Source organism: Somniosus microcephalus, chromosome 12 (genome assembly GCF_052327205.1).
Source record: "Somniosus microcephalus isolate GS21.2 chromosome 12, FLI_Smic_1.0, whole genome shotgun sequence".
Taxonomy (NCBI): Eukaryota; Metazoa; Chordata; class Chondrichthyes; order Squaliformes; family Somniosidae; genus Somniosus; species Somniosus microcephalus.
The window spans coordinates 190,478,552-190,505,969 of NC_140998.1; the positions used below are offsets into that span (position 1 = coordinate 190,478,552).

The window sequence follows — 27,418 nt, forward strand, 5'->3', positions numbered from 1 at the left end:
TACAAAATGAGACAAAAAATAATTCACCCAAAGTAGTGACCGATTTGATTCAGAGGTTGACATGCTGCTATGCTTGTATGCATTACACCTATAGATAATGCTCTAAATATATCTTCAAACTTGGTGTTTCCCCATCCAAATCCAACGTAAATAAAAGTTTATTTTAATTGGTTTCCTTGCAGGAACATTGATTCTGGCATTTTAGTCATCCTTACCTGCCACTAAGTTGGATTCGGTCGGCGAGCTTTGATAGCTGATCCGGAAGTCGTTTTTGCTTGATAACACCTTCAGGAGTAACGGAGACTTCACATAGCGAGTATGATTCAGGAGCAGCAGTCATTGCAAATTCTCGAAGTGCCTGAATTACCACTTCCTTTGCGGTGGTATCTCTGCTGATCATTATGTAGCGACTTTGTTGGTCTGCCTTGAAAACTCTTAAAACTTGATCTGGTAGCTCTGTTCAAAAAACAAAATAAACTGAATATGTGAGAAGCATAAAGAAAGACCGCTTTATTAAGATTATTATACAAACATGTGCAATCAACGGGCAGGAAAAGACCAGCTGGTTTATCAAGCCTGCCCCACACTATATTATACAACAATATTATTTTCTTTTTGTTCATTAGTACGCAGTTACAAACAGGACAAAGACTACATCAGTTTGTCAGTTAATGGCACAGTGAGGTCATGGGGCTGAATATTCCATTTGAACTCTAGTCAGATGCTGATAACCTTCAATAACGAATCCATCATTTAGGTGCTACTTCTATATCTGACTATATTGCTGCAAATAAAACTATGTTGTTATAGACGATTTTTTGTTAGCAACAGAACAATTTATTTTTGTAAACCCATTCTTTACATAAAATTATTTTCTTAAAGATCCAATTTCCAATACATCATGGCCCGGATTTTCCATTAAGACTATCAGCGTTCACCGCTATGATGGAGTAAATCGGACAGCAAGTTCTGGCATCCACACATGCGCAATTAAATGCAGAAATCCAGAAGCTGCTGTCCGATTTGCTCCACTCCTCCACAAGCTTCACTACACCAGTACCTCGCAGATAGATTCGGCATTAAAATACATGAAGGGCATGAAGTTTCCGTATGTGCCCACCAGTTACCCACTAAACATGCCAGAAAGAGTCAGGGCCTGTGCATTCAGGTGCAAGTAAAATTTTAACAGCATGATAAATCTTAGTTACTGCTGAACAACCTCTCTGGCACTGAAAACGTACTTTTACAAGTGTAGAGTCTCATTCCATCAGATTTTAGAATTAAAAAAAAAAACTTTTTCCTTCTGTCTCTTTTATCTTTCTCTCTCAATCCCATCTCTCTTTCCCTCACTTTGTTTCACTTATAAGAACATAAGAAATAGGAGCAGGAGTAGGCCAATTGGCCCCTCGAGCATGCTCCGCCATTCAATAAGATCATGGCTGATCTGATCCTAACCGCCAATCCACTATGACAGGACTATCTCCTGAATCTAACAGAATTAGACACACGAAACAGGAGCAGGATCAGGCTACACGGCCCCTGGGCCCGCTCCGCTACCCACAGGGCCATGACCTATCCGAACCTAGACTCATGTCCAAATTCCTGCCCGCTCCCCGTAACCCTTAATTCCCTTTTCTTCTAGGAAACTGTCTATTTCTGTTTTAAATTTATGTAATGATGTAGCTTCGACAGCTTTTTGGGGCAGCATATTCCATGGACCTACCACCCTCTGAGTGAAGTAGTTCCTCCTCATCTCAGTTTTGAAAGAGCAGCCCCTTATTCTAAGACTATGCCCCCTAGTTCTAGTTTCACCCATCATCTGGAACATCCTCCCTGCATCCACCCGATCCAACCCCTTCATAATCTTATATGTTTCAATAAGATCGCCTCTCATTCTTCTGAACTCCAATGAGTAGAGTCCCAATCTACTCAACCTCTCCTCATATGTCCATCCCCTCATCCCCGGGGTTAATCGAGTGAACCTTCTTTGTACTGACTCGAGAGCAAGTATGTCCTTTCTTAAGTATGGACACCAAAACTGTATGCAGTATTCCAGGTGCGGTCTCACCAATACCTTGTACAACTGAAGCAATACCTCCCTATTTTTATATTCTATCCCCCTAGCAATGAAAGCCAACATTCCATTGGCCTTCTTAATCACCTGCTGCACCTGCATACTAACCTTTTGAGTTTCGTGCACCAGGACCCCCAGATCCCTTTGTACTTCAGTACTTTCCAGTTTCTTGCCATTAAGATAATAACTTGCTCTACGATTTTTCCTGCCAAAGTGCATAACCTCACACTTTCCAGTATTGTATTCCATCTGCCAAATCTCTGCCCACTTACTTAGCCTATGTCCCCTTGCAGGTTTTTTATGTCCTCCTCACTCACTACTTTCCCTCCCATCTTAGTATCATCTGCAAACTTTGATGTGTTACACTCGGTCCCCTCCTCCAAATCGTTAATGTACTTTCTGTACATGATTTTATATTGAATCTTCTAATTTATACTTCCTGGTTTAGTCTGCGTGTCTCGGTGAGGATTCTTCAATCTGATTGGATGAAGAGACACACTGTTGCTTGCTTTACTCACACGCACTACAGATCCCCGCTAGAAGGCACCATATTGAAAAGGATCTCGAGTAACCGTAAGTTGCCACTCAAAAGCCCATGAAAAGTCTGTGGGCAGCTGTAAGTGTAATGAACGGCAAGCGCCGTTCCTTCACTGTTGACCTCAAAATTTGGGCTGTTAAAGTAACCTTTGTTGGTCATCTAAAATTTGGTACTAGACTTTAAAAAAAAAAGCCATATTGTCTATGCTACCTTCCTGCAGTTTTAGCATCACGTACATTCTGGTCTGCATTTAGTAAAACTCATTTTTAATTACTCTGGAGAAATCATCTAATTTTAAGGAGGTAATAGCAATTTTCTCACTAAATTTAAATTTGATATACACTCGTGAAGATGAAGGATAACAAAGCAGAAAAAGTTTGTAAAATAACAAGCAGCAGAGATGAAGTCACATTCAACAACATGTATTTATATAGCACCTTGAACATAGTAAAACGTCCCAAGGCGCTTCTCAGGAGTGTTAAAAATCCAAAACTTGACTTCGAGCCAGATAAGGAGATGTTAGGGCAGATAAGGTTAAAGAGGTAGGTTTTAAGGAGCGTCTTCAAGGAGGAAAGAGAGGTAGAGAGGCGGTGAGGTTTAAGGAGGGAATTACAGAACTTAGGGCCTTGACAGCTGAAGGCACGGCCACCAATAGTTGAGCGATTAAAATCAGGGATGCTCAAGGTGCCAGAATTTGAGGAGCGCAGATATCTCGGGGGCTTGCGGGGCTGGAGGAGGTTACAGAGATAGGGAGGGGCGAGGCCATGGAGGGATTTGAAAACAAGGATAAGAATTTTAAAATCGAGTTGTTGCTTAACCGGGAGCCAATGTACGTCAGCGAGCACAGGGGTGATGGGTGAACGGGGCTTGGTGCGAGTCAGGATATGGGCAGCAGAGTTTTGGATGACCTCAAGTTTACGGAGGGTAGAACGTGGGAGGCCGGCAAGGAGTGCGTTGGAATAGTCAAGTCTAGAGGTAACAAAGGCATGGATGAGGGTTTCAGTAACAGATGAGCTGAGGTGGGGCACAGTCAGGTGACGTTCCGAAGGTGGAAAAAGGCGGTCTTAGTGATGCTGCAGATATGTGGTCGGAAGCTCATGTCGGGGTCATATATGACAACAAGGTTGTGAACTGGTTCTGCCTCAGACAGTTGTCGGGGAGAGGGATGGAGTCAGTGGCTAGGGAACAAAGTTTGTGGCAGGGACTGAATACAATGGCTTCGGTCTTCCCAATATTTAATTGGATGAAATTTTTGCTCATACTGTACTGAATGTCGGAGAAGCGGTCTGACAACTTAGAGACAGTGGAGGGGTGGAGAGAGGTGTCGCCGAGGTAGAGCTGGGTGTCGCCAGCGTACAAGTGGAAACTGACGTAGTGTTTTCGGATGATGTCATCAAGGGGCAGCATGTAAATGAGAAATAGGAGGGGGTCAAGGATAGATCATTGGGCGACACCAGAGGTAACGGTGCAGGAGCGGGAAGAGAAGCCATTGCAGGTGATTCTCTGGCTACGATTAAATAGATAAGGATGGAACCAGGCGAGTGGAGAGGCGTTGGAGCAGGATGGTGTGGTTAACCTTGTCAAAGGCTGCAGATGGGCAGTGAACGATGAGGAGGGGTAGTTTACCATTGTCACAGTCACATAGGATGTTAGTTGTGACGTTGATAAGAGCCACTCCAGTGTTGTGGCAGGGGTAGAAACCTGATTGGAGAGATTCAAACATGGAGTTCCGTGAAAGGTGTGCATGGATTTGGGAGGCGACAACACATTCAAGGACTTTGGAGAGGAAAGGGAGGTTGGAGATGGGGCGTAGTTTGCAAGGACGGACGAGTCAAGGGTTGGTTTTCTGAGGGGAGGGGTGATGGCGGCAGATTTGAAGGAGAGGGGGACAGTACCTGAGGAGAGAGAACCGTTAACAATATCAGCTAACATGGGAGCCAGGAAAGGAAGTTGGGTGGTCAGCAGTTCAGTGGGAATAGGGTCGAGGGAGCATTAAGTGGGTCGCATGGACAAGATGAGCTCGGAGAGGGCATGAAGGGAGATCGGAGAGAAACTGGAGAAAGATGTGAGTTCAGGGCTAGTGCAGGGGGGAACCTTAGAGAAAGTTTGGCCCAGTGGGCTAGTGGAAGAGAGGGAAGTGGCAGAGGCAGCTGATCAGATGGTCTCAATCTTAGTGACAAAGAAGTCCATGAGCTCCTCACACTTCTTGTTGGAGGTGAGTGCGGAGGAGACGGGGAGAGGGGTTTAAGAAGATGGTTTGTCGTGGAGAAAAGAAGCCGGGGTTATCTTTGAATTCCAGAATGATCCTGGAATAGTGAGCAGTTTTGGCAGATGAGAGCAGGACCCTTTAGTGCTTTATGTGGTCCGGCCAGATCTGGCGGTGAGTTGCTAACCCAATTGTTCGCCATATCTGTTCAAGTTTGCGTCCCTTGGACTTAAGGGAATGGAGATGCAGGCCATACCAGGGGGAATGGCCAGGATGAGAGAGAGTAATGGTTTTAATGGGGATTAGGGCACCAAAGGTGGTGCTGGGGGTATGGTTGATCAGATCGGTAGCTGCAGAAATGTCAGGGTGAATGGAGGACCAAAGACTAGACAGTTGGGATTTTGAAATTGCAGTTGTAAGTGAATTGGGAGAGAGCTTATTCCAGGGGCTGACACAGAAGGAAGTAGGATTGGGAGGGGAAAGGGGTATGTGGGTGGAGAGCGATACAAGGAAGTGATCAGAGATGGCCTTATCTGTGATTGACACAAATGTGATTGACATTTGCCCTAAGAACGTACGGGCTAATTCCATGATTCCGTACAGACTAATTCCATGATTCAGCACTCCTCACAGGGTGCACATCTTGGGAACTCATGCACTGTGCGCCCGTGATTTCCTGAAATGCACTCACTGTGAGCAATGTTCCCTGTTGGAAGTCTCAGATTATGCAATCATACTTATAATCTCAAGAGTTATTCTTTGAAAAGTATTATTCTTTGAAAAGTATTGAAATATAGTATTCTTGTTACTGTCTCTGTATGTTTTTCATTTTTATTTTTGTCTGCGGGATGGGATAGTGAATAAAATATGGGCAGCTACTTACAGAGAATAAATTTAGTGCCGAACTAATATTGATCGACTTTACTGGCTGAAACTGGAGAACATTACCGTTCAATATACAATACTTCTCAACCAAAATTACAACCTCAATCACTGTAGGCCACGTGCAAAGCACAGCTTCTCTTCTACCAGCTTTCTTCAAAATGCATCTTAAAGCAACCATTTTACTAAGTTAGTATAAGATTTCCATTTACCACTGGGTCTTTCTTTTATCCTTTAAAAAATAATTGTTGAATTAATGCCTAATTCAGAGTAGCAGAGTGCTGTGCAGGACTGTCCATAGGAAACTGGATTGAGCCCACTCAATCCTTTTCACTTGAGACTAACAATGGAGCAAACAAGACTAAATGTCAGTCATAGGTATAAAAAAACACATCAGCCCAGAAATTCGGCTCTCCACAGGTGAGTTCGCATGGGGTACTCACCCGTAAGCCGAATGGAAGTGCGCATGCACGGGAAACCGGCACTTCCGATCCTCTGAACAAAGGGGTTCAGAGGTCGAACGCGCGCGCAGGGGAGGCTGCACGTGCGCTTTGAACTTAGTTTTTTTTTGCAGGTTTTCACGCGAGGTTAAGCCTGTAGGATTTACACATTTAAGAAGCAGGCGTAAGGCCTGCTTTTTACAAGGTAAGTGGTCAATTAATTAAAATTAAAACATTTTTTCCACAGGTTTATTATTTTTAAATAATTTAAAGCAAGGTAAGTTTATTTTTAGCCCCTTTTTTTACAAAATTATATTTTTCAAAAATTTAAATTATTGTTTAAAATAGTTATTTAATGTAATTTGTAATTTATTGAAAAAATAAATTTAAAAAAAATCACACTTTAAGGTTTACTGCTATTTTGAGGCCCATAGTATTCATAAGTTTAGACAGGTCTTCCTGTCAATCTTATGAATGGGCTTTTCCCTCCTCATGGCTGCCCATGGCTCACGTGATCCCAGGGGACGCATCGCACTAACTACGTCCCTGGGACATGCAAGCACAGCGCGCCGGGAGCTGGGCCAAGCCCCGGAGCGGAATTCCACGGGGCCCTACAGCTCAACTGCCGGCGCGCAAGGTAAGTGCAGGTCGGGGGCTTGCACCTGTGGGAAGCCCCTGACCCGAATTTCTGGGCCATCACATTCCCTTGAAACCAGTATGTCAAGATGGCAGCAGTGATTATTTAGTAATAGCTAGGGGATGTTTTGCAAGTAGTTTTTGAATTTTTCTTACTATACAATCAGCTGTAGTCAACTTTTAAAATGCAATGATGTTTTTTCTTGAGATGATATTACTGCTGTATCTCTAATTATACCTTACAGCTTTTAAATCATGTGTTCGAAAGGGAAATAACTCATAAGCACCACTGGCAGATTCAGTTAAAAAGAAAAACAGTGCATGCTGGAAACCTGAAAGAAAAGTAGAAAATGCAGGTCATCAGAAAGAGAAAGACAGCTCAACGTTCCAAGTCAGACCCTTCATTCGAATTCTCTTTCTTTCTCTGACACTAACTGACCAGATGTGTGCTTGTAACATTTTCTGTTTTTCTCATCAGAAGTCCTTTCATATCAGTAAACATTAACTAATATAGATGCAATATTGTTTGTGTTACTTTTTCATAGTCAAATTTACACTTCATATTCTCAGGGAGGGGTTGCCTAAACATATTGGGGTCAATTTTCCCGCAGGTGCGGGGAATTGTCGGGTTCCCCGAATGTCAGGGTCCCCACACGAATGTAAATGGGTCTGCCAGATTGATGCAATTTTCCCTCAATTGGCCAATTCATTTCCAGCGTGTGGGAACCCTTGCTAATTGACTATTTTCAGTCAGAAAGCCCCACAGTATGATGTCATCATTCGTGGTGCTTTTAAAATCTATAGCAAGCATTGCAACCTCTGCAGGCTTCCATACGAACCACACAGGATGGCAGAGGAGCCTGCAGCAGCTGTGGCCAGTGCCAGACCCCGAGCTGGCAGCAAATTCAATGAGGCTTCACTGCAGGCATTATTGGATGGGGTGAGGGCCCACAGGGAGGTCCTCTTCCCTAGGTCAGGGAGGAAGAGGCCTCCCACTGAGACCTAGGCTGCATGGATGCAGGTGGCAGCAGATGTCAACTCGCTAGGAGTCACCAGAAGAACCTGGATACAGTGTCGGAAGCGATTCCATGACCTTCACCGTACAGGAAAAGTAAGTATGAAGTTTCCATCACCCTCAAACTGATCCCCATTGCCTTTCCCCACCAGCACTCAGCTTTAGCACTCTCTTCCTCCACATCCCACTTCACAGTCACATCCATGCACCCTTACCCATTCCCCCTCTCTCTATGCTAACGTTCACATAACTATTCCACCATGCAGCCCTCACACTCCCTCTCACTCTGATGCTTTGAGCCCAACTGACAACACACAGGGAGGGCCCTTGGTCTTGCAGCCTCACACCATCTTTGTCTCCCTCTAAGTATCTATGCTATGCAATCTCTACACTCACTCCTTCATTCTCACTCAAACTCCACTTGTCTCCCTCATTGCAGGAAACGAGAGCTCACAATAACAGAGAGCGAGCCAGGACTGGAGGAGGCCCACCCTCAATAGCCCACCTGACCCCCTGGGAGGACGGAGTCTTGGAAATTGTCGGGGCTGATGTGGCTGTGGAAGCTGGGGAAGGAGAGACAGGGGCAGGTCCGCAAGCTGGTGACAGAATAGTTTTCCATCTCTCTCATTGACATAGCATGAGTCGCTGTTATGATTCTGAAGCTACATCATTTGGACTTATGAACATCTGCAAAATCCAATGTGCATGTAACCTTGGCATCACATCTCTAACTCTTTCCTTTACTCCCCCACAGGACCATCCGAAGCCCCCGTCCCCACTGCGGAGGAGGAAGAGGCTGAGCAGCCAGACGCCTCAGAGGAAGCTCCGACCTCTGAGGGCGCAGCGTCAGCAGAATTCAGTGCACCCAGCACCAGCGCAGACACTCACACCTCGGTGGGACCTTCGCGAGATAGAGTAGTGTTGTCACCTGGTGTATCACAGCTCACAAGTGAGCATCAGCAGATGGTGGAGACAGTGACAGCAGTGGAGAGTCCTCGTCAGAGGGCGCAGGACTCTGCCAGCTCAGCTCTGCTGCATGTCAACCCTCTGCCTCTGGGTCCATCGGCAAGAGAAGAGGTGATGGATCTCCATGCACAGATGCAGGAGTGTCTGGCAGGTTTTGTCTCCAGGGTCGCTGCGAGTGTGGAGCGAATGGAGGAGTCCATAGCGAACATGAGCAGAGCCTTTGTGGAGTCATTGGCGCATGAACGCATCGCCACGGAAAGGATGGCAACCTCCGCGGAAAGGATGGCTACAGTAGAGGAGAGGATGGTTACGGCTATGGAGGAGCTAAGTCGCCAAAGTGTTGAAAACATGGTGAGTGCTCAGAATAGACTGCCATCTCTGGAGGAGCGATGGTCAGCTATTGAGCAGAGAAAGCAGACCTTCATGGCAGGCCCTCTGAGTAGGGCTGCCATTGTAGAAACGGGTCCCCATGGCCCCCCTGATGTGCAGCAAGCTGCTCTCAAGCCACTTGCAGGCACTGAGGGGGACCTGACCCATGAGAGGGAGGTTGGTGGCAGACCTCAAGGAAGTGGGGGCTCCTCTCCAAGCGCTCACACTTCCATGCCACTGCAGAGCCCTCGGTCAGAGCCCCGCCGGAGTCCACACCCAACGGAGATAGACGTCTCAACTCCTGCACAGCCACAGGAGTAGCAGGCTGCTGGTGAACCCTCACAGGCTCGCCACCCCAGAGGACGCCCGCCAAAGGTGTCGAGATAGGAGCAGCAGGAAAGTGAGCAAGGGGCCTCCACATCTGCTGAAGCCACAGGGAATCCACTACGTAGGAGCACGCGTAAGAGAAAAATAAAGCACCACTAATCACAAGGGTAGTCACTTGGGTGAAATGTTGTGTTTATTTTTTAAATGCCATCAGTTGGTTATTGTAAATAAAATTTCAGATGGCAACTTCTGCAGTTGTGGGTTGTGTCATTTCGCGATTGGGGCTGGAGGTCCTCTAATGCCAAGAGGGGAAGGAAAAAAAGGCCTCCCATGCTTCTGGTAGGTGCCTCAGTTGAGGAAGCGCTGAGTGAGGGTGGCGAGAGGGGCTTCCCAGGAGCTCACACTGGAGAAGTGTGTGAGGCTCCAACCTTCCACTGCTGTGCCTAAGCCTTGAACAAGTTGCCCCAAGCCTGAAACAACAAGGTCCTGCAACCTACAAATGCTGTCTGATTAAATCTCTTCTTTCCTGATTGACCTGCAGCTGAAAGTAAGCAAGCCGACATTGTTCACGCCAGGTTTCATCAGCGGGGTTCCCACCAGGCGTGTTTAGCGTGGGATAAGGCTGAAAATAGCAAGGGCCCCTTAAAATGGCATTAGGCTCCCGACGACCAGTCCCGCCTCAGTCATAGAATGAAGTCGATGACCCACTGGTTTGAATTGTGTATAGGAACAATTAATGCAGTGAGCAGAATTAGTTTTAATTGATTTTCTGAATTCATTTACGAAGAATTGTACTGGGTTATATTTTAAAATATAAAGCATAAATCTAAATATTTCTGGTCGGGTCAGGGAATCAGGCGGGGGGGTCGTGACCCCCTATTTTTGTGATTTCCCCCCCCCCACACGCCTGAAACCCCACCCGACGGCTCCAGGAAAATCGACCCCATTATGTGCTTCTGTTACATTGCTAACAACACACTTGAACTGTTTTATTGTTCTAAAATGTACTTTTTATATAGATTAGGTGGAATAACAATAGTGTGCAGCTTGAGACAACTATAACAAGAAAGTCTTTCTATAAATCTGAACCTTTTTTGTTGTAGGGAGCACAAAGCAACTGGAGAAATTGTACTGGGGTACCAAGTGGCTGATTTTGTTTAGCTTGATTTAAGATTCAGCAACCCTACTTGGCAATTAATGGTGTTGATAATCGTACCAAATAAATTGGTATCGACCTGCAATTAGATATTACAACTCCAGGAGTGTAAATGCGACTGCCCATGTAATGACATGAATTCTGTTGACTTATGTGGAGTTATGGACGCATCTTCCCAACTTTACTCCCCAAAAAGCTTTTTTGTAACTGAAGCAGAGAAAACAGATACAAGGACTAAATGCGCAATTTCAGAAACCACTGCGAGCTAAAAGCAAACACTGCATTACTTAGACCAGAATAACATTAATACACACATATGCCACAATACTCACTATAAGAACTTGCAGCTGGCGGAATAGAAAAGAAAAGAAATATTTAGATTTATGCTTTATATTTTAAAATATAACCCAGTACAATTCTTCGTAAATTAATTCAGAAAATCAATTAAAACTAATTCTGCTCACTGCATTAATTGTTCCTATACACAACTCAAACCAGTGGGTCATCTACTTCATTCTATGACTGAGCAAGATCTGTGAATTTGAGTGAGCTCTTTCTCATGAATAAAATAAACTGAGTACAGTATTCCATTGTTTCCTACTGTATATTAAGTTCACTCATGGGATAATCATTTTCTTATTTAGTGCTAAAGGTGGATCATTAAAATGTGAAATGGATACTTCAATGCTAATTGCTTCTCTCCTCAAGATATTCTGATGTCCATCTTTAAAGTTCCCCAGACAAATAATATTAATGGTGCTGTCTCAGAGGGTGGTGAACCTGTGGAATTCTCTACCACAGAAGGCTGTGGAGGCCAAGTCACTGAATATATTTAAGAAGGAGATAGATAGATTTCTAGACACAAAAGGCATCAAGGGGTATGGGGAGAGAGGGGGAACATGGTATTGAGATGATCAGCCATGATCAGATTGAATGGCGGAGCAGGCTTGAAGGGCCGAATGGCCTACTCCTGCTCCTATTTTTCTATGTTCTACGTTTCTATGTCTCAGTGACTTAAGGAGCCAATGTGAAAACATCACTCCATGACCCGAGGTAAAACTTACAAAAAACACGGAGAACTATTTTCAAAATTCATTGTTGGCTGATGTATAGAAACAAAAGCTGTTCCTATCACTTCAGTTTCCTACAACTGGCTAGTAACTGTGATGTTACTGCCACAAAGGGCCTGAATACATGTATGGCAGTATCTAATAAGAGAGCAGTAGTTTCACACGTTAAGGTGTGAAATCTCTGTTGCTAATACGGTGAGCACACAATAGAATTTGAGTAAAATTTCAGAACAAATTACACGCATTATGTTAAAAATCAAATTGGTTTGAAATATGGGGTTATCAACCATCAATCTATAAAGCAATCTGGCTGGACATAAATCTAAATGCCAAGAATAATCCCACACAATTGGTTGCCTCTATTCATCATTAAATGGGCTATGCTATACAAACTCAAAGGAAAACAGTCTGAAAAGGAACACTGGCTGCTAAATTGGATAGCCCCGAAAAACGTGTGCGGGGATCACGCTGCGCGATTAACCCATGTCTGTTGGATGTAATGCAGACAGGATGCCATTTTCATGCTGCCTGCTCATTTACACGATTTCTGCGTGCAGCCAGCGTTAAACGCGCTGCTGATTGGCTGCATGCATCAGCGTGGGACCCAAAATCGATAATTGCTCGCACTACTTAAAGCTAACCTGCACTGCTTAAAGCTAGCCTGCACCACTTAAAGAGGAGGTGCATTGTGGCTGGAGCAGGTACTGGAAGTCATTGTGGAAGACATTCTGACCTGGGAAAGACTGAATTAACGGCTGAACATGGGAAAGAACGGGCACCCAGATTTCGCGATGCTGCTCTGGGGGCCTTGGTGGAGGAGATGGAAAGGAGGAGAGATGTCCTGTATCCGCAAGGGACAAGGAGGCGCCACAGACACACAGTGAAAAGGCAGTGGGAGCAGATAGCCGTGGAGGTCAATGCCAGGAGTCTAGCCCCGAGGACCTGGATGCAGTGCTGCAAGAAGTTTAATGACCTCACACAAGTGGTCAAGGTCAATGTTCTAGCCTCAACTTTAATCCAGCAAATGCAGTCATCACAATGTCATATAAAGACCCAACAAGAGGGGAATTTACATAGCACCTTTCACAACCTCAGGATGTCCCAAAGCACTTTACAACAACAACAACTACTACAACAACAATAACTTGTATTTATATAGCACCTTTAACGTAGTAAAACGTTACGAGGCGTTGCACATGAGTATTTTAAACAAAAAATTTGACACTGAGCCACATAAGGATAAATTAGGGCAGGTGACCAAAAGCTTGGTCAAAGAGGTAGGTTTTATGGAGCGTACTAAAGGAAGAAAGAGAGGTAGCGAGGCGGAGAGGTTTAGGCAGGGAATTCCAGAGCTTAGGGCCCAGGTAACAGAAGGCAGGGCCAATTAAGTACTTTTGAAGTGTAGTCACTATTGTAATGCAGGAAACGTGGCACCCAATAAGTGCACAGTAAGCTCCCACAAACAACAATTAAATGAATGATCAGATTGTCTGTTTGTCAGGTGTTCAATGAGGGGTAAATATGACCGGGACACTGGGAGAACTCCCCATCTCTTTTGGAATAGTGCCGTAGGACCTTTTACGTCCACCTGAGAGAGGTTTAACATCTCATCTGAAAGATGGCACCTCCGACAGTGCAGCGGAGCTCCCTCAATACTGCAATGAAGTGTAAACCTAGACTCGGTGCACACAAAAACATTGCTGTTTCAACACAAACTAGCACTAGTAACCAGCATTAAAAGGTATTTAAAGATGGTGTTGATTAAGTATTCCTTTTATCAATTCAATCAAATCTTCAATCACCACAGCAGTAGAGAGGTAGGCTTAGCTGTATTGAGTTAGTCATTTGAATCATCACAGTTGAGAGCTATTTTTTCATAAAAGCAGAGAATGCATTGAAATGCTTATAAACAATTGAATATTTATGACTTAATTCGCTACAAGCGAAACAATTTTGCAGCACAACTGCAGAATACATTTACTGTACAAGCTTCTTTTTGCTCGAAGTTGCCTGCTGCACCACAGTAATTATTCTTAAAGATCTGAAATAGACCATTCCAACCTGTACTTTTATAGGCATTCTGCAGCAAATGGTATGATTTCCTAAATATGTGAAATAAATGCAGAAAATGATGGAAATACTTACCAGGTCAGGCAACACCTGTGGAGAGAGAAACAAAGTTAACATTTCAGGTCGATGACCTGTCGCTAGAATTGTTTCAGGTTATCGACCTGAAACGTTAACTTTGTTTCTCTCTACATAGATGCTGCCTGTCCTGCTAAATATTTCTAGCATTTTCTGTTTTTATTTCAGATTTCCAGCATTTGCAGTATTTTGTTTTTTAGTTACTGTAAAATAAATGAACTGGCCTGAAAATAATTGAATGGGATACAACAGAAAATCACTTGTCAGTAATATGGGATCTGGGCTCTCAGAAACAGAAAACCTCAAGACCAGCAAAAGCCACACGGACATTTTTTGCTTTCACTGCCCCAGTGGTAATCTGGCAGGATGGATCACCCACCCGTTGGAGCACCCGCTTGATTTTCATTCCATTGAAAACAACAGAATGGAAATTGGACAGTGTCTGTAAAGGGTAGGTGATCCACTCCTCCATAGCTCCATTTAATCAGTTTTCCTGCTGTCCTTGCAGTTGTAATCAATGATGGATTTCTCTTCAAGATGCTTGTCCAATTTGAGCTTAGAGATCAAACCTACTTGTCCCTACAACCTCCCGTGGTAAGCTATTCCAAAAACTGACCATCTTCACAGTTAAGTAATGCTTTCTTACGTCTCACTTGAGTCTTCCCTTTTTCAGCTTATACGAATGCACTCTTGTTCTGCAATCCTGCACCAAATCAAACAGTCCTAACTGATCCTCTATATCCCTGAGTCTTATTAATTTGAATACCTTCACTATATTCATCCTCAGTTGTCTCCTCGCCAACAAGAAAAGTCCTAGTTCTGCAAATTTATACAGATGTTTTATCTCTGATTTCCTAATCAGCTCTACTCTGCGCCGTTTCAAGGTCAGTTACATCCTCCCTGTAGTAACGCTTCAGGAACTGCACACAATACTCCCACAAGTGCGAATTGATTCGCACGCTATATAGTGACAGCATAACCGCCTTTGATCGACATTCTATTCAAATATTTACACAACCTAACAATGTTCCCCGTAACTTTTTTTTGGATGCACAGGATTCACAGATTCGCGCATGTCTGAACTTTAACATTGCAAAAGCCAGTCCTGGGCAGTGCGGGAACGACAGAGAGCCGCGCAGCCGCACAGCTTATAGGGAACATTGCAACTTAACGTACCATTTGCTTTCTTGATACCAGCCAGATATTGGCTTGATGTTTTGAAAGATCAACCTAATATGACCCCAGATCCCTTTCCTGATCTGTCTGTGTTAGTATTTTCCAATCGAGTCCTGCAATTCCTCTGCTTATTTCACATCCCTTGTGACGTGAGAATAATGTGGTTATCAGGTAATCTCCCAAAATTGTTCATCTCTGTAAGCTATGGACAATATCAATAAGGTGAATTTAATAGATATTAATCAAAGGTTATTAGAAAATAAGTAAGAGGAAGATAGCCATGAGTACCTGAGTTACTAAAGAAGTCGTATTATGCTTCCCAGTAGCAGTTGTCTTTGGCTAGGATGGGTAAAAAGAACTGCGCAGCAACTCACAGTAAATGTGCAGATATGTCATGACTTGCATCCTGTTCCTGTACAGCTACAACACTGGCATCTACCTGACAAAGTGAAAAATTGCCCAAGTATGTCCTGTCCACAATAAACATGACAATTCCATCCCGGTCAATTACCGCCCCATCAGTCTACCCTCAATCATCAGCAAAGTGATGTAAGGTGTCTTCAACAGTGCTATCAAGCGGACCTTACTCACCGATGCTCAGTTTGAGTTCCACCAGGACCACTCGGCTCCAGACCTCACTACAGCCTTGGTCTAAACATGGACAAAAGAGCTGAATTCTAGAGGTGCGGTGAGAGTGACTGCCCTTGACATTAAGGCAGCATTTGACCAAGTGTGGCATCAAGGAGCCCTAGTAAAATTGAAGGCAATGGGAATAAGGGGGTAATCGCTCCGCTGGCTAGAGTCATATCTAGCACAAAGGAAGATGATTGTGGTTGTTGGAGGCCAATCATCTCAGCCCAAGGGCATCGCTGCAGGAGTTCCTCAGGGCATTGTCCTAGGCCCAACCATCTTCAGCTGCTTTATCAATAACCTTCCCTCCAGCATGAGCTCAGAAGTGGGTTGTTCGCTGATGATTGCATACTGTTTTCATTCACAGCTCCTCAGATAATGAAGCAGTCCATGCTCACATGCAGCAAGACCAAGATAACATTCAGGCTTGGGCTGATAAGTGGCAAGTAACATTCGCGCCACATAAGTGCCAGGCAATGACCATCTTCAACAAGAGAGAGTCTCGCCACATCCCCATGACATTCAACGGGATTATCATCGCCGAATCCCCCACCATCAACATCCTGGGGGTCACCATTGACCAGAAACTTAACTGGACCAGCCACATAAATACCATGGCAACAAGAGCAAGTCAGATGCTAGGTATTCTGCAGCGAGTGTCTCACCTCCTGATTCCCCAAAGCCTTTCCACCATCTACAAGGCACAAGTCAGTAGTGTGATAAAATACTCTCCACTTGCCTGAATGAGCGCAACAACACTCAAGAGGCTTGGCTGCAGTGTGTACCATCTACAAGATGCTGCAGCAACTGCCCCAAGGCTTCTTCGACAGCACTTCCCAAACCCGCGGCCTCTTCCACCTAGAAGGACAAGGGCAGCAGGCGCATGGGAACACCACACCTGCGAGTTCCCCTCCAAGTCACACACCATCCTGACTTAAAATTATATCGTTGTTCTTTCATCGTCGCCAGAACTCCCTCCCTAACAACACTGTGGGAGTACCTTCACTGCACGGACGGCAGCGGTTCAAGAAGGCAGCTCACCACCACCTTCTCAAGGGCAATTAGGGATGGGCAATAAATGCTGGCCTTGCCAGCGACATCCACATCCCATGAATAACTTTTTTTTAAAGATGGATGACAGTCCATTAGCAGTTTCAACAGAACAGGCACCTACTACTTCATATATGACAAACTCCCCAAACATACTCCGTCAATATTGCTCAGTCATATTGCTGCTCCCCCCATACATACTAATGGAGTCAGCAGGGCAGCCAAAGTAATCAGCTGGATGGAGCAGCAACAGGATCAGTTTGGAGGTTTGGGCTTGTTAGCTACATAAGAAATGGTAGATTAAAAACAGCAGAAGCAGTAGTTGGCATGGCAGAAATAGTGATTATCAGGGTTATTCATGTGTTCATGAAATTCAATTGAGAAAAAGTGAAAACACAAAACAGTGTAAATCATTTGCTTTCTATACAGTACATTGATCACGTCAAGAGGACGAGGCATATTTGCCAGGAGTGAGACATTTACAGGTCTGGCAAGGAATGGGATTGTCAGGAGGGGATGCTATGCGTATAATTCAACACATGGTAATTCGATATGCAGATAAGCGACACTTGACTATATTTATGTTTCAAGATTTAAAAACATTCATTATCAACAGTGATTTTATTTTCAATTACTTCTAACTTACACCACTCTATGTTATTTTTAACATCCTTGATCAAACTCTAGAATTAGGGTTTTGTTTCCACAAAAAAATTCCATGAAGGATTTCTGTATTATAAAATAGCAGGTCACTAGTTACACTACAAAAGTAGAAGAAATACATGGTGATGTCACTGTGTTTCTGTAATAAGCAGAGTGTTCTTATCGAGTAGGATAACCTGTAGAATGGATTCCTGGACTAAATGCACATTAAGCAACAAATGCATCTACTTTTACGGAAAAGTGGTTCTTTCCAGAACATGACTATATTTTGTTGTGACGCGGGTGCATTTAGAGCACAGATATTGTATATGGAGATCTTGAATGTCTAGTCTGTGTGCTAACATCCCACCCAGTAAAAGGCTGTTTATTAAGGTCACATCAAACACTTCTCACCCTGGACTGCAAGCAATTCAGTTCGTTAGTACGTGAAATTAATCATTTATTTCTTCTTCAATTTAACAGGTTAGAAGCATAAAATGATGGTGAGTTATTCAAAAGCTAGCTAAACAGATTTTTGAAGCTCATTAAGGTGAGAAATTGGATTACTAGGGAATAAATAATTAGGCATTCAGCAATCTTTACAGATATAGCATGTGGTAGATGTAGAGTAAAAATTCTTCTGTTCTGCTCCAACACTGGGGAAGATTTCCTCTCTTCACTGTAAGGTTCACAAAATTCTACAGACTCCCCCAAATCAAGAAGAGAAGAGATTTTTGGACTGTTTAAAAGAATAATGGGCCAAAAGGGGCTTAAAGTCAAAACCCCAGGATTTTGGCTATTTTAAAAAGGCATGTCCAGGCCTGTGGAAGGCTGCGACAAAGGAGTTGGGATGAGGCACTGTAAAACAAACAGTTTGAGTATTTGGCATAGGCCAGATTGTCTGGGAATGTTCTGGACCGTCTCAGTCATTCATACATAAAGACAATAGGCCTACGGAAGGACAGTCCCCGCCAAAATTACAGAATCATCAAGAATATGAATAATACAGTTCATGCCACTAATCAACAAAGGGGACCCTGGCCCCAGCAGGAGAAGACAATCGAACAACAGTTTAAACCACTCAGAGAAACATCCAAAACCATTTCACACACTTAAACCGATTTCGAAGCAATCCCGAAACTAGTGTAAAATCAATTAAATGTAGATGGGACCAAGTCGAAACTCAGTAAAGAATTTAAAACTATTAAAGTTAACGAGCCCGCCAAAATTAACAATGGGCCAGAGAAGATTTGGCGGCAGATAAGCAAAGCCTCAAATGGTATAATTGAAGCCTGCTTTTAAACAGAAAACAGTTCATCCAGCATCATCGAACATTCATCCTCATCATCACAGCAGTCGGAGAATCGGAGGCTTGAGGAAAGGAGAAAGGAATCGCGGCAACCAAGGGCCCCAAGAAACCAACAATTAACAATATTACCAACAACTAGGTAATATTGGGCCACCGCGACCAACAAGAAACCAACCTGGAAGAAACCGAAGATTCGCAAGTTTGTTTCCACTCTACAAGCTATCCTGACTTACCCCTGGGTAAGATTTGTTGAAAAAGACTCTAAACCCTATACCTAACCAAAGGAAATTGGGTACTTACCCGATAGATCCAATACACACCCGACGGCATCAGCGGACACGCGAAGACCGAAAAACCAACGCAGGTGAAGTCTTCCACCACGTCTGGGGTACGGCAGGCCCCAACCGCCACACCTAAAGAGAACCCCGAAATCGCGAACCTCTACAACTGTCAAGAAAGTCGTTTGGTGAGCATTTCCCTGGTCCTCTGGAATCCAACCTAGTTAGTGTAGTGGGATTGGGAGGGGTGAAGTATTTTGTCTATTGTCATTCTCCCTCGTATATTCCGAAGTGTTCCCCCTTTTAAAGTGATAAGATTATTGTATTGTATATTTTCCTGTCTCAAATTAAAATCCAAGTTCTTTTCACCAACTCAGTTGTCTGTTGCAATTTCATTACAACCCCCAAATAAGTCCAAAGTCTAGAACCAAGGGAGTGGGAGCGATTCAAACCGCTCAGCGAGTCAGAGGCAAAGCTGACCATACACACCACCCCTTACATCACTATTTGTGAAGTTGTAAACAAGAGTGTAAAAAATGCTATTATGATTTTACAACAAATAGCAAAAAAGAAATCAGCCCCAAATATGTTGTAACCCTATTCAAGAGAACACCCTTTACTGCACCAGCGTGAGTTTTTCTATTTCAGATACTACTTATACTTCTCCATTTTAGTGAGCTTGCCCAGTTTGAATGTTTTGTGCTGCCGATTTGCAGCCACTAAGCATAGCCTGCGCAGGTTCAAACACTTAAACCCTATACAGGTAAGAGAGATCATTCTAACCCCATCAGTCTACACTGGACTCAAAAATGAAGTGAGAACACAACATTCTAACCTGCGGCAACATCACGATTCAGTAAAACCAAAGTTTACATGTTACTCTAAATCTATATCTCTGATGTACTTACCAGTAAATATTTATACATTTTTTGTCTCAAGGCTATTAATCTCTTTTTTTGCCAATTGAATTATAATTTACTGGTCGGCAAGGTCAAAAGAAGTAGAATAATTACATTAATAATTCAAGTAGCCGTTTGGGTTCATGTGGTGCCTCACTTTTACCATTCGTGTTTAAATTCTAAATTCTCAGGGATTTTTTTCCCCTACGGATAAGAGTTAATCATATTATCATTCAGTTATAATAGCCCATTTTTTATTGTAAGAGAGTATTAAAAAATTGCAATATTAATCCAATGCCGAATTTGCTGTAGGGGAAGTCATGCTTGACAAATGTGCTCGAATTCTTTGAGAATGTAACATACAGGGTGGATAAAGGGGAACCAGTGGATGTAGTGTATTTGGACTTCCAAAAGGCATTTGACAAGGTTCCACACAAAAGATTACTGATCAAGATAAGAAATCACGGGATTGGGGGTAATATACTGGCATGGGTGGAAGATTGGCTATCTAACAGAAAACAAAGAGTTGGGATAAATGGTTCATTCTCGGGCTGGCAATCAGTAACTAGTGGTGTTCCGCAGGGGTCAGTGCTGGGACCCCAACTCTTTACAATCTAGATTAACGATTTGGAGGAAGGGACCGAGTGCAACATATCCAAGTTTGCCGACGATACAAAGATGGGAGGGAAAGCAGTGAGTGAGGAGGACATAAAAAACCTGCAAAAGGACATAGACAGGCTAAGTGAGTGGGCAGAGATTTGGCAGATGCAATATAATGTTGGAAAGTGTGAGGTTATGCACTTTGGCAGAAAAAATCAAAGAGCAAGTTATTATCTAAATGGAGAGAAACTGCAAAGCGCTACAGTACAAAGGGATCTGGGGGTTCTGGTGCATGAAACACAAAAAGTTAGTATGCAGGTGCAGCAGGTGATCAGGAAGGCCAATGGAATCTTGGCTTTTATTGCGAGGGGGATGGAGTATAAAAACAGGGAAGTCTTGCTGCAGTTATACAGGGTACTGGTGAGGCCACACCTGGAATACTGCGTGCAGTTTTGGTTTCCATATTTAAGAAAAGATATACTTGCTCTCGAGGCGGTTCAGAGAAGGTTCACTCAGTTGATTCCGGAGATGAGGGGGCTGACGTATGAGGAAAGGTTGAGTAGGTTGGGACTCTACTCATTGGAGTTCAGAAGAATGAGAGGCGATCTTATCGAAACATAAAAGATTGTGAGGGGGCTTGTTATCGGGTGGATGCGGTGAGGATGTTTCCACTGATGGGTGAGACTAGAACTAGGGGGCATAATCTAAGAATAAGGGGCTGCCCTTTCAAAACTGAGATGAGGAGAAACTTCTTCACTCAGAGGGTAGTAAATCTATGGAATTTGCTACCCCAGAGAGCTGCGGAAGCTGCAACATTAAATAAATTTAAAATGGAGATAGACAGTTTCCTAGCAGATAAGGGAATTAGGGGTTACGGGGAGAGGGCAGGGAAGTGGACGTGAGTCTAGATTCGGATCAGCCATGATCCTATTGAATGGCGGAGCAGGCCCGAGGGGCCGTATGGCCTACTCCTGCTCCTACTTCTTATGTTCAAATTCACAAACATTGATTTGAAATAACTTTCTATGTACCACATAGAATAAATTTAGTGAGAACGAGGTTTCTTCCCCCTCATAACATAAGAGAATGCATATGGAACATCTGTCCAACTGATACAACAAGCAGTAATCTCATTTTGGAGTTAAACTAACACTCACCTGGTGTGGTGTTAAAATCAAGAATGCAATTATGAGACTGCAGCAGGTTAGAATTACTGGACGATGAGGTGCTGCTTACAGGCAGTGCAGGTGCTATATTTCTAGACTGCTTCAGCCCTACTATGCGGTCATCCTGGGACTGACCAATACCAATATCACTGTAAGAAGCAATAGAAACACAAGTAAATAATGGATCAATGTTGCAAATCTTAAACCACAAATCTAATGTAAATAAAACATATCACATAGTATTTACAGCACAGAAACAGGCCATTTGGCACAACAGGTCCAAGCCGGTGTTTATGCTCCACACGAGCTTCCTCTCACCTTACTTCATCTCACCCTATCAACATATCCTTCTATTCCTTTCTTCCTCATGTACTTATCTAGCTTCCCCTTAAATTCATCAATGTTATTCGCTCAACTACTCCATGTGGTAGCAAGTTCCACATTCTAATCACCTCTGAATAACAAAGTTTAGATGTGGTGTGGAGATGCCGGAGTTGGACTGGGGTGGACAAATGTAAGAAGTCACACAACACCAGGTTATAGTCCAACAGCTTTATTTGAAATCACAAGCTTTCGGAGCGCTGCTCCTTCGTCAGGTGAAGTAGAGAAATGCATAAAGACACAGCTTATATAGTCAGAGAATAATGTCAGATGTTTACAGAAAGATTACCTGTAAACATCTGACATGATTCTCTGACTATATAAGCTGTGTCTTTATGCATTTCTCCACTTCACCTGACGAAGGAGCAGCGCTCCGAAAGCTTGTGATTTCAAATAAAGCTGTTGGACTATAACCTGGTGTTGTGTGACTTCTTACAAAAGTTTAGATGATTACAGGTACAACACCGGTAATCCGGCACCCTCGGGACCAGGCCGGTGCCGGACCACTGAAAATTCCGAACCACTGAAGGTGTCGAAAGTCACCACAAACACCGCCACCACCTGCTCCTCCTCTTCCTGCTGCTGCGCTTCCTGTGCCGCCGCCGACCCCGCCGCCCACGGGCTGCTCGGGCTTGGGCTCCATCGCTCCGCCGAGCCGTCGGTGATGCTGCGCAGTCCAGGCGCTGATCCTGACCCGGCGGCGGTCCCGGGACCCGAGCCGGACCCATCCCAGGGAGGTAATGTGACAGCAGGACCTTCCTCGTGCCGGACCACTGAAGGTGCCGGACCGTTGGGTGCCGGATTACCGGTGTTGTACCTGTATCTTATATTTCTGGCCCCTAGTTTTGGACTCCCCCACAAGTGGAAACATCTTCTCTACATCTACCCAATCAAACCCATCAGGTCACCTCTCAGCCTTCTCTAGAGAAAAGAGTCCCAAGACGGTTCAGTCTTTGCTGATAGTTATAACCTCTCAGTTCTTGTATCATCCTTGGAAATCATTATTGAACCTTCCTCAGTGCCTCTATACCCTTTTGGTAAATGGAGACCAGAACTGAGCACAGTACTCTAATTGTGATCTGACCAAGGTTCTACATAAGTTTAACATAACTTTCCTACTTTTGAATTCTATTCCTCTAGAAATGAACCAGAGGTTTGTTTAAATTTTTTATGGCAGGTATATCTGATTCTACTTCTTTTAAACTGTCAGCAACTTTTAATTCATACTTGCAAAGTCATTAGTAGCAGCACATTCATTCGTTTTTCCTGCATTGATACATCCACAATCTCTAATCTAAAGCACATATGGCAACTTTGTTTAAGTCCCAGTGTCTATCTCTCCCTTTGTATCTACAGTTAAGTTGTATTGTTTTAATTCCTAGATTTATGCAGTTTTCCCAGAAAAATGTGACAACTGGCTTCTGTGTTCCTAGACTAGCAAGATGAAAAACAATCAGCCAGACTTTCCACTGTCAAGACCTCTTCAGTGACCCTTGCTGAAATGGGCAGATGTGTGGACACCGGATAAGAACAATGATGTTCCGGCTAATAAACCACCTGTCACACTCTTTACGATAGCAAAATACTGCAGATGTTGGAAATCCGAAATAACAACAGAAAATGCTGGAAAAACTCAGCAGGTCAGGCAACATCCGTGGAGAGAGATTTGAGTTGACGTTTCGGGTTGGACCCTTCTTCAAAACTGGAAAGAAAAGAAACTAGATCGGAGGCAGGGCTGCGATCGGACAAAAGAATAAAAGAAACAAAAGAAGTAAAAGAGATTAGAAGCTAGACGAGATGGTAATAGGCTGGGATTAGGTGTAAAGTGTACTGGCAGGGCAAAAGATAGCTGCCAGGTGTGAGAGAGAAACAAAAGGAAAGGGGGGGTGGAAAAGGAGTGGAACAATTACAAGAGAAAATGAAATGGGGGCCGAGCTTATGATCTGAAATTGTTGAACTCGATATTGAGTCCGGAAGGCTGCAGACTGCCTAATCGGAAGATGAGGCGCTGTTCCTCGAGTTTACGTTGAGCTTCCGTGGAACAATACAAGAGGCCAAGGACGGTGAGGTCTGAGTGGGAATGGAGCGGTGAATTAAAATGACAGGCGACCGGAAGCTCGGGGTCACCCTTACGGACTGAACGGAGGTGTTCTGCAAAGTGGTCACCCAATCTGCGTTTGGTCTCCCCAATGTAGAGGAGACCGCATCGTGAGCAGCGAATACAGTATACTAGATTGCGAGAAGTACAAGTAAATCGCTGTTTCACCTGGAAGGGGTGTTTGGGGCCCTGGACAGTGGGAAGGGGGGAGGTATAGGGGCAGGTGTTACATCTCCTCCGCTTGCACGGGAAGGTGCCAGGCGAAGAGGAAGGGCTGTTTGGGGTGATAGAGGAGTGGACTAGGGTGTCTCGGAGGGAGCGGTCCCTGCGGAATGCTGAAAGGGGAGGGGAGGGGAAGATACGTTTGGTGGTGGGATCACTTTGGAGGTAGCGGAAATGCCGGAGGATGATCCGTTGAATGTGGAGGCTGGTGGGGTGAAAGGTGAGGACAAGGGGAACCCTATCGTGGTTCCGGGAGGGAGGGGCAGGGGTGAGGGCAGAAGTGCGGGAGATAGAACTGACACGGTCGAGGGCAGTGTCAACCACAGTAGAGGGGAATCCTCGGTTGCGGAAAAAGGAAGACATGTCTGAAGCACTGGTGTGGAAGGTGGCGTCGTCGGAGCAGATACGGCGGAGGCGGAGAAACTGGGAGAATGGAATAGAGTCCTTACAGGAAGCGGGGTGGGAGGAAGTGTAGTCCAGGTAGCTGTGGGAGTCAGTGGGCTTGTAGTAAATATTGGTCGATAACCTATCCCCAGAGATGGAGACGGAGAAGTCGAGGAAGGGAAGGGAAGAGTCCGAGATGGATCATGTGAAGGTGGGGGAAGGGTGGAAATTGGAGGCAAAGTGAATGAAATTGTCAAGTTCGGGGCGAGAGCAGGAAACGGCACCGATACAGTCATCAATGTATCGGAAAAAGAGTTGAGGGAGGGGACCCGAGTAGGACTGGAACAAAGATTGTTCCACATAGCCCACGAAAAGGCAGGCATAGCTAGGACCCATGCGGGTACCCATAGCAACACCTTTGATTTGGAGGAAATGAGTGGAGTTAAAGGAGAAGTTGTTCAATGTGAGAACAAGTTCAGCCAGGCGGAGGAGGGTCGTGGTGGATGGGGACTGGTCGGGCCTCTGTTCAAGGAAGAAGCGGAGTGCCCTCAGGCCATCCGGGTGGGGGATGGAGGTGTAGAGGGATTGTATGTCCATGGTGAAAAGGAAGCGGTTGGGGCCAGGAAACTGGAAACTGTTAAAGTGGCGGAGGGCGTCCGAAGAGTCGCGGATGTAGGTGGGAAGAGACTGGACAAGGGGAGAAAAGATAGAGTCAAGATAGGAAGAGATAAGTTCTGTAGGGCAAGAACAGGCTGAAACGATGGGTCTACCAGGGCAGTCCTGTTTGTGGATCTTGGGAAGGAGGTAGAAGCGGGCTGTGCGGGGTTGGGGAACTATGAGGTTGGTGGCAGCAGGGGGAAGATCTCCAGAGGAGATGAGGTCAGTGACAGTCTTGGAAACGGTGGTTTGATGTTCGGTAGTGGAGTCATGGTCCAGGTGGAGGTAGGAGGCGGTGTCGGAGAGTTGGCGTTCAGCTTCCGCTAGGTAGAGGTCAGTACGCCAAACAACAACAGCACCACCCTTGTCAGCGGGTTTAATGACAATGTCAGGGTTGGATCTAAGAGAATGGAGTGCTGCAAGTTCAGAGGGAGGTAGGTTGGAGTGAGTGAGGGGAGCAGAGAAATGGAGACGGCCGATGTCACGGCGGCAGTTAGCGATGAAAAGATCTAGAGAGGGTAAGAGGCCAGGGGGAGGGGTCCAGGTAGAACGGGAATTCTGCAAGCGGGAGAAAGGGTCAGTTGTGCGGGGGGAAGACTCCTGGCCAGTGAAGTGGGCACGGAGACGAAGGCGGCGGAAAAAGAGCTCAACATCGTGCCGAGCTCAAAATTCATTGAGGTGGGGGCGTAAGGGGATGAAGCTCAGGCCTTTGCTGAGGACTGATCGTTCAGGGTCAGAGAGTGGAAGGTCAGAGGGGATAGTGAAAACGCGGCAGGGGGTGGGATTGGGAGAAGGGGGGCCAGAGGAAAGTGAAGGGGAAGAAGGTTCCGGAGGGGCGTTGGTGTCCAAGAGTTGATGAAGCTTGCGATCCTTGACATCGGAAAGGAAGAAGAAAAGTTTTTTGTTGAAGCGTCGGATGAGTCGAAGGATGAAATGGAACTGTGGACCCGGACAGCTTTGAGATAGAGTGCGCCGGTGTTGCTGAAGAGAGAAGTCGAGTGTGTTCATGTGGCGCCGCATGGCGTTGAGCGTGGATCTCAGGATGCGGCGAGAGCAGTAGTTCGAGGAACGATGAATATCTTGGAGATATTTGTAATCCTGGGTGGATCCAAAGCACGAAGGGTGGAAGTTTAGTTGGAATCCACGTGGAGTAAGTCGGAACCGGAGACAGTTGCTGAGGAAAATGATGTGGCTGTGAAACCGAGTCTTGGCAGATACCTGATCAAACACGAGAAGGGAAACTGAAAGTAATGAAGATGAACAAGGTTGAAGAGCCAAACGGAGATCCCGTCGAAGAGAAGAGCAGAACTTCTTCAAGGTAGGCATTCCTAGAAGAGGTGTGGCAGTGAACCAAACACTAGTACGATAGCAAAATACTGCAGATGTAGGAAATCCGAAATAACAACAGAAAATGCTGGAAAAACTCAGCAGGTCAGGCAACTCTTTAGGCTGACACAAGAAGAATAGCCAATGTGAGGACCGATGACACTTTCAAAGAAGGAAGGGAGATGGAGGAGAAAATTGAGAAAATAAAGAAAGCAAAATATACAGGCAAACCCTGAAGTTCTACTGCATTCATTTAAAAATATTTTTCATTCATTTTGAACTTGGAAGAAATACGAGAGTTAGAAACATTTTCCAAAGCAAATCAATGTAGAACTTCAAAGGAAATACAATGATTGGTCCTGAAATTCCGTTCCCTACGGGTGTGTACGCAATGTGTACTCACCCGTAGGGCCAACGGAAGTGCCAGTTTTACGCATGCACTGCTCATGCGCTGGAAACTGGAACTTCCGTTCGAAGGAGAAAGGTCTTCACAGGTCAAACGCCTGCACCGGATAGGCAGCGCGTACAGCTGCAACTTCCGTTTTTTTCAGCAGTGCTTCAGTCCAGGTAAGTCTGAAACAGCTGCGCCTGGAAAAGCAGGCGCAAGGCCTGCTTTTAACAAGGTAAGAGGTGAAGAAAGTAAAAGTAAAAAAATGTTTCCAGAGATTTATCATTTTAAAATACTTTAAAGAAAGGTAAGTTTATTTTTAGCCCTGTTAAAATCTTCCCTAGATGCGGGTGAAGTGCCTGAGGATCGGAAAGTGGCAAATGTGACA

The 27,418-nt window shown here is 44.7% G+C and overlaps 1 protein-coding gene and 1 pseudogene across 1 annotated transcript in view; both read right to left on the minus strand.

Moving 5' to 3' along the window:
- Positions 1–27,418, minus strand: part of LOC147109791 (histone-lysine N-methyltransferase PRDM9-like) — a 502,134-nt pseudogene that overhangs the window by 408,983 nt on the left and 65,733 nt on the right.
- The window catches only part of LOC147109794 (rap guanine nucleotide exchange factor 2-like), a 97,410-nt gene that overhangs the window by 33,751 nt on the left and 36,241 nt on the right, over positions 1–27,418 (minus strand). The window contains exons 8-9 of the mRNA XM_086003886.1: positions 21,566–21,723; positions 216–456 (exon numbers count right to left, since the gene is read on the minus strand). Of these exons, the coding sequence (XP_085860012.1) occupies positions 216–456; positions 21,566–21,723 (399 nt within the window). The remainder of the gene's footprint in view (positions 1–215; positions 457–21,565; positions 21,724–27,418) is intronic.